The sequence below is a fragment of the Lotus japonicus genome, chromosome 1, assembly GCF_012489685.1.
Source record: "Lotus japonicus ecotype B-129 chromosome 1, LjGifu_v1.2".
In the NCBI taxonomy this organism is placed as follows: Eukaryota; Viridiplantae; Streptophyta; class Magnoliopsida; order Fabales; family Fabaceae; genus Lotus; species Lotus japonicus.
Genome location: NC_080041.1, coordinates 22,200,862 through 22,209,110, shown reverse-complemented (window position 1 = coordinate 22,209,110; position 8,249 = coordinate 22,200,862). Strand labels below are relative to the sequence as shown.

Here is an 8,249-nt window from a genome sequence, read left to right as displayed (position 1 = left end):
TGCCGGACCGGAAAGTGATGTCTCCTGGTGGTGGTCGGCGGAGAGTTTCCGGTCGAGGAACTGGAGCATGCAGTCGAGACGACGGTTGGTGGATTGGATGGAGGTGGAGGGTGAAACGACATCGTCGTCGTCGTCGGAAGAGGAGTGTGAGTATAACAGAAGATGACGTTGTGCCTACGCGAAGAGGAAGAACAGAGGCGAATGAATAGTAGTGAAAGAGGCCAGCTCATCATCCAATAGGCCCGACCCATTATACTCTCCCATACCAAAAAAAAAGTTGGTGCATGAACAGTGAATTTAAATCCTTTAATTGTAGGATAGAAGATTTTGTATGATTGTTGTGACAATATTTGAGGGTTCCAAACGTCAGCAACAATAGAAGGTGATAGGTGACTGTGGCGGTTCAAAGTGTTAGGTGGCAGCATAAGTGGAGGATGTTACGAGGTGGTGCTTAGTGGTAGCGGCAATCGTGTGTGCATGTCAAGCTATGGTAAAGATGGAGAGTGTGAAGTGGTGGTGAGAATGAATGATGTCAAGAGGCAGTAACAGTGGAGAGTGCTAGCTGCAACGATAACAGAGCGCGTGCTAGACAATGGTGATGAGCGTGTCATGTGGTCGTGCTGGTGGTGAGTAATAAGAGGTGGTGGGTGAGCGGGTCAGATGGTGCTCGTGGTGTGGGAGGTGCTTGGTTATGATAGCGATGAAAGGAGTCAGGTGTCGGCATTGATGGAGGATGTTGGGCAACAATGGGTGTTCGCAACCGCAGTAACGATGTTGTAGATGTTTCTCCTGCCATAGTGGCAAGTGGAAGATAATGCTCAAATGAGGTGAGATAATTAGCTAATTATGGTTTGCAAATCTCTCTTGTAAGTACTATTTAACAAAGCCGCACACCCATGACTCAATCTAAATCACTAAGGATGGACTTGTTGTTTTTGGTCAACAATGAAATATTTCCAAATTAAGATTCTTTTTTTTTTTGGGGTCAAATTGGAACCATATGCATACATGCCTATTGGGCCTTATATAGACAAAACCTCGTAAATATCAACATCACTAGGGTCACTTTTCTTCTCTCCCTTCTATTAGGCCTTATATTGTCTTGTCTTCTTCTGAGCTGGCTTTCAACTTCACCTTCACCTTCACCTTCACCTTCATCTTCACTCTCTTTTCCCTCACACACTCTGTTCCGAACACGCAAAACACACCACCCAAAACCCCCCAATTCTCTTCGCAATTCTTCCCCAATTCAAACTCCAATTAGGGTTAGGGTTTCAATCTCCCCATGAATTTCCCCTGTAATGGTTCTGAACCCCCTGGTTCAACCATGGAGCCACCAATGTATGGACACTCCCAGCCCATGAACATGCCCGGCCAGATCGCCGCCGGAGATAGCGACGAAGCATCCGGCGCCGACCACGCCATCGACGCAAACCACCACATTCAGTACGAATCCAACCCGCTCGAAGATTGTAGCGGCGTCGCCGTCGAGGATGTTACCTCCGACGCCGTTTATGTTTCTGGCCACGCCGGTGGTGGCTCTGATTACTCTTCTCTCGTTCCTCACTGCGATGATTCTAGCCAGCTTACGCTGTCGTTTCGTGGCCAAGTTTATGTCTTCGATTCTGTTACGACTGATAAGGTACCATTTTTTCTTTGAATTATCAATTTTCCCGATTTATTCACCTTGATGGATGAACAGCATGTGAATTTATTTTTTGTTTTTCGCTTTGAACTTTAAGAAGAAGAAATTTTAAATTGTAATGCTTTGAGGATAAAATTGTTGTTCATTTGGTTTCACATGACAGGTTCAAGCGGTGTTGTTGCTGTTGGGTGGATGTGAACTACCTCAAGCGGGTACGCCATGTGTGGATACGGCGGCTCAACAAAATCAGAGGGTATTTTCTGATAGTAGAAGAATAATGCACAACTTAGACACACTTGCATTGACATCAATTTACCATTTATTAGGTAGCTTAGATAATAATCATCAGTTACGGGTTACGGGGTAGTGATAGTCTCCTACGCTGTTCCTACAGCCAGATACAAACAGAGTGATTATTTGTGATTTGTGTATACATTGGGATCGAGTATAGGAGAGTATAGGATCGTAAGTCGTAATTATCGTAATGCAACATAGTGAGCACTAGCAGAGCATGGTAATGAATACTTTGCCAGCCTATGTCTAGGTAGCATACATTTAACAAAATTTGTAAGTATTTTGATGTCTGATGGTATTTTTTGTTTCTAGTATCGGGTGATGACTATCATAAAACTCCCTAGTAAATGGTAGAGTCAAGAGCGTGTGTGTGTTTGTGATGTGAGTGCAAGTGTGTGTGAATGACACTATTCATAATACAGATCATTTGAAGTCCAATTGCACTGTGCTTAGTGGCGTTTGTAACTCTTTGGTTCTTGCTGCAGGGTTCAATGGAATATCCTGCCAGATGTAGTCTGCCACAGCGAGCAGCGTCATTAAATAGGTTCCGGCAGAAGAGGAAAGAGCGATGCTACGATAAGAAAGTTAGATATGGTGTACGTCAAGAAGTTGCACTCAGGTCTGATAATTTACCTACATATAAACTTCTGAATATTAGATTGAATTATTGAAGTAAACCTAAGTTGTGTATAGTATGAGCTTAAATGTTTTACTGCTTACATGATACAGAATTACAGATCCATCGTGTGAACGGTGACGGGTCATGGGATTGCTACTTTGCTTCTTTAAACCATTTCATTGTTAAGTGGTAGTCTGGTAGATATAGCATAGTTGAGCGGTATTTGAATCTGTTAGCAGGCTGGGCTTTGGGCTTAGTTTTACTGACAACTATGTTGGCATTGAGTGCCCTTTTATGTAGAATTGTGCTGGGCTTCCTTTTCCATACAAATTTTCTCAGCTTCAGACTTCATTATGTATATAATCAATTATGTTGTGATTTAGGCTTGAGTTGGAACTAAGACCCAGGTGCAGTCATATGAGCAGCTCCATTACAAATATGTGGTTTAAACTTCCCTACAGTCAATTGTCAAACATTTATTGCTCTTCATTATATTTACTGTATTTTTAAACATATATGGTGAACCAAGTATGAACTTGGGATGGCAATAGCTCGCTACAGCGGTGGTGCTGTTGTCCGCTCAGAAGGTGCTGTAGCAGAGTGCCAGTCGCAGCCTGGATTGCAGCGTCGTGGGCTCTATAACTGCGCAAATGTTTTTAGGGTTTCAAATCTCTATTTTACTCTTATAAAGAGAGATGTCCTATTTATAATAAACGAACCCAAATGAAGATAGACTTAACCACTTAGAAATAAATATAAAAGATAAACTCCTAATAGATAGACTCTTCAACTAAAAGATTAAAATAAATTGAATCAAGTTAACTAAATCCCTAATATTTAGAATCCTAACAAACCTGGAACCCTTCTCATGTTCTCACTCCAGGTTGCTATTTTTTTGCTCAGTCTTTTGCTTTGCTCCGTTTTTAATTCTCTGTTTAATACTGTCAGTTTTCTTAGCTCCCCATCTCCCCTTTTGATCATTTATATGTATAGTTTAAATTATATATAATATAAAAAATTCACGTAGTGGCCATCCTGCTATACACTATACTGCTATTACGTTTTTTGGGCTGGCAGCTATGCTCCGCTAACCGGGATTGACAACACTCGTACTAACACTCATAGTTCCAATTATTCCAATAATTAGATTATTGGCTAAATCGAAATTTTGTAACGTATTAGGGAATCCCCTTAGTAAGTCGTCCTGAGCCGACTTATCCGATTTTGAGATTATTGCCCGATTTTGCGGATATGCAGAAATCTTTCTCATTATTATAGTAACTTCCTTTCCATATTGTGTTTATTATTATTGCAAAGTTGCTGCTTTGTTTTTAACTTCGGTTTCCACAAATGATGAAATGACCTTTTTTTGGTCTGATTTTGTTCTTTTTAAGAAATATTTCTAAGTTATTGCATTGAAACCCAACCAAACATGTTTTCAGACCTGTTTTCTGTTTTCATTGAAATGAAAGTGGGAAATATACCAATAAAGCATGTTCTAGATTTTATGCTCAGTTCAAAGATCTCAAAAGAAACTCAATCATTTCTTTTACAAATCACTGACTTTCATTCTTAAGTTGTGAAAATTGGATGATGGAAAAGATTCTGATTTTTCTCAATGTTCCTAACAACGCAATAGCGTTATAGCGGCTCCCACTATACACTGATTTTTTTATATAGTTGTTATAATTTATACTACGCACGTACATATAAAAACATGAGTCTTCCTCTTTTGGGATAAAATGTTATAAATGAACACAAACAGAATACACTAGGTTGTTGGGATGAATGAAAATAGATAGAGGCTGCTAGGAGCGTTATCGATGACGAATGGCGGTTTTCGAAAAACCCGTAATAGAGTATCGCCTTATGCCATGGTTGGGCTATGACGGCTGAAGAAGGAGGAGGGAGGAGGTAGAAAGAGAAGGAGGAAGAAGGATGCTAGATGACGCCGGCGAAGTCGTAAGCTTGCTAAAGCTCGTCAGAGGTATCATGTCGGCTGGTGACTAGGTCTCGTGGAGGTCGCATGTCAGGTTGAAGAAGGAAGATGATGGTATGAAACACAACCTCGTTTCATGAATGAAATGCGGGAAATATGAAACACATCCGTTTCATGCAACGTTTCATTTTAATGAAATGTGTGAAATATATGAAACACATCGTTTCATTAATTCACAAGAAAACCCCAAAAGGCCCTTCAAAGGTCTGACCTAATGCTTAAATATGGGGGCAATTTGGGGTTTTCACCTCGGTTTCCTAGGGTTTTCATCTCTCTTCCCTCTTGCGCTGCTACGGCGCCGCTATTCAACAGATCCAGGCTGTGTTATTCTGCCATAACTGCCATGCCAGAAACGCAATGCCATGGGATTCCTGTTGCTGTTTTTCTTAAACCTGAGAGTGAGATGGAAAAACGCCATGGTGCCGCCATGGCAGCAATTTGATTACATTGGCTAGGATACAACAGAACAAGATCAGAGACCAAGAGAAATAAGACTGACAGGAAAAAAAGAGAGAATAAAGCTGAGGAAGAAGTCTGGTCGCTGGAAGTTGTGGGCTCGCAGGAGTATAGGAAGGAGGGAGATGGAGGCTGGCAGAACCTAAACCCCAAAACGTGAATAATCAAAGACGCAGGAGGGTGTCCTAAAATATTTGAAGCAAAAAACTCTATCATACCCTTTAAATGTCCTAATGGAATGTTTTTAAGGGCAAAACAGGGTTTCCGGTTCAGGAGCAGCATAGCACTACGAAGGACGCGTTCTGGGCCGTAGTTGCAAATGTGAAAGCTGCTATATCAAAGCGCTCCGTGACTCAACTCAACTGCACGTTGTGGACAGCCGCCACTCCGCTATACCGCGCGGTTCACATTTGGACTGTGACAGCATCTTCCATCAGTATGTTGGATGATACACAGTAGTTCATATCTTAAAGTGAGGCTGAATAATGGTGTCTTAGTAATTTTCTCGGTATTTGCAATGTGTATATTGGTATGTATTGTATTAATAAATGACTTGAAGTCGACATATGTTTATATTTCTCAGCAAGAACATTTCTTGGCCTCATTATTGCATTTCTTAAATTTACTCAGAAGGTAGTTTTTGTCATCGCATTGACTGTTCCATGTTATCTATGTGCCCACTTTTTTCATGTCTGTTCCAACTTCCATCTATGTGCCCACTTTTTTCTTGTCGCTCAGATTGTAACGGTTTAATTCTATTTATGTCGGTGCTTATTTCATAATTTTCTGACGTTCAAATGTAGGATGCACCGTAATAAGGGTCAATTTACTTCATCTAAGAAACAAGATGGAGCTAATGGTTCGGGTACTGACCAGGAGTCAGGGCAGGATGACAGTCAGGCAGAAACCTCGTGAGTTTTGTGTTTTGTATATCATATTATCCTATTTTTGTATTTTGCGATATTGGGCCCGTTCGGCTCTGTTTATTTAGTTAATTAATCAGTTATTTTAAAAAAATATCACTGATGTATATTTTATGTGTTTTTAAAAAAATCATTTAAAAAAAAAGCAGAAAATTGATTATTTTCTTATGCTTTTTTGAATAGCTTCCGAAATAATCAATTATGAGAGCGAAATTCGATCCTATTTTCATGGTACACTACTTTGAATTCAAATGTGCAATTTTATCCTTAAATAATTCTTTAAACTAATATGAAAATGATTTTTATATCTATTAATGTAATTTTATATGAAAAAGGCACTTTTTTGGTTTTATATCCAAACAGTTTAAAATCACTTTTAAAGTGAAAAGCACTTATTATACTTGTAAACAAACATATATGAATTTCTGCTTTTCTAAAAATCACTTAAAATAAAATCAATTTTTTATTCAAATGTAAAATCACTTTTTTAAAGAAGAAACAAACAGGCCCTTGACTTATTGTGGGTTTTGGTGGATCCGTCTTTGACTTGTTATCTATTCTAGCTTAAGTTTAATTTGATGCAATTTTATATTTCACGTTATTATTTGGTACTTGCACTAAGAAGTTAACTTCATGGTGTGGCTATTTTCCTTAACTGGGATGTCTCTAACTAGATGTCTTACCATCTCTGTTTTTGATTGCGTGTTTATATAGATGCACACATTGTGGCACTAGTTCAAAATCAACCCCAATGATGCGGCGAGGGCCATCTGGTCCAAGGTCACTTTGCAATGCTTGTGGCCTTTTTTGGGCAAATAGGGTAGGTATTTTGTCCAATTTTTTGTATTTTCGGAAAAATGTGTGTACGCATTTTTTAAATAATTATTCATTCATGTAACATACATTTATGTGCATGCTCTTCCCTGTTCCTTCATTGCATTGGAATTTGGAAATATTTACTGCTGTATGAATATTTAGCTGGGAGTGTTTGTAAAAACCAATCAGTCTTTTTTGTATAGTGAAAAGTACAGCTTTTTTTAGCTCCTAAATGTCTTTCAGCTTTAATATCTGCAATAGTGTTTTCATATTATAGTTTTCTCTTATTTACAAATATCTAAGAGCTATGACTGTTTGGTTATTATAGATGTTTTGAATGTCCTGTGGCTACATTGTCCCGTAAGCTATACTGAATATGCTTGCTAATGTGATGCATTATGCATATGATCATGAAGCTGTGGCCTGTGTCTTTGGGATCTGGATTCTTTCCCCCTTCCAGCTGCATTGTGGACTTGATGATGGGAACATAATAGTAGGAGTTTTAATTGAAAGCAGAGAGAATCTATTGCTGTATTCTATGTGTTCTTTTCTGGCACTATTTGAGAATATCAAAATCTTGGGAGTTTGATCTTGCTTTTGAACTTCTTACTATGAACTGTTTTCTTCTAAAAGTTTCCACAGCATAATTTAATTTTCTTTCCCTCTCATCTTCAAGGCGAATCATCTTTTATCTAGAATGAGGTGCTATTGTATTTTTTGTTGCATTAATTCAAACTTGCTTGACCGTGAATCTACAGTATCTTTTATGCTGATTGCTGAATTGTCAATAGTCTGACCTTTTGACAATGGTATTCTACAGGGTGCTTTGAGAGACCTTTCTAAGAGAAATCAGGAACACTCTCTAGTACAAGTTGAGCAGGCATGCCTTCACTTACTATCTATCAATCAGTATTGTAAATTTGTAATATGTGCATTCTTTCACCTTTTTTTTTCTTTTTTTAATGTGATGACCAGGTTGATGGAGGTAATAGCGCAGACTGTAGAACTGCCATGCCTGCACTTAACAATGTTGTTGCTTTCTCTGAGAATGATGACCCAGCTTTGGTAGCTGATCGTTGAGTTTTCCAATCTTAGAAAATGCTAGAAATATATTAATTCTATTCAGATTGACCAATAGAATGTACAGTTATAGCATAGCAATGCTCTCTCATCAAGCAAGAGATTTTTTTCTTTATGCTTGGATGTTGATCTCTCTTTATGTATAACCTGGAATTGAAATTATAAATTGGTGATTTCGTACAGGGGCTTAATCTTATCTAATATTTTGAATTTAAGTTTGGAAAATGCTGACTTTTTCTGATTTTCTAAAAGATTTTCCTCTAACAGATTTTCAGAGGGGCTTGATCTTCCTCACTTACAGATTTTCATACGAAATGCAAGAATCAGTAGCACATCCTACTAGGACTATTTCTTATTTAGCAGTTTCACGAATGTTTACTTTATTTTTGCTTTTGTTACCCTCTTTGCAAGTTTACT

The 8,249-nt window shown here is 38.6% G+C and overlaps 1 protein-coding gene across 1 annotated transcript; it reads left to right on the top strand.

Moving 5' to 3' along the window:
- Positions 1-1,105: 1,105 nt before the first annotated feature.
- Positions 1,106-8,014, top strand: LOC130734134 (GATA transcription factor 25). The gene is made up of 7 exons (XM_057586460.1): positions 1,106-1,642; positions 1,809-1,898; positions 2,425-2,558; positions 5,817-5,924; positions 6,651-6,756; positions 7,573-7,632; positions 7,728-8,014. Exons 1-7 carry the CDS (start codon positions 1,286-1,288, stop codon positions 7,830-7,832), a joined length of 960 nt encoding a protein of 319 aa, XP_057442443.1. The 5' UTR covers positions 1,106-1,285; the 3' UTR covers positions 7,833-8,014.
- The last annotated feature ends 235 nt before the right edge of the window (positions 8,015-8,249 follow it).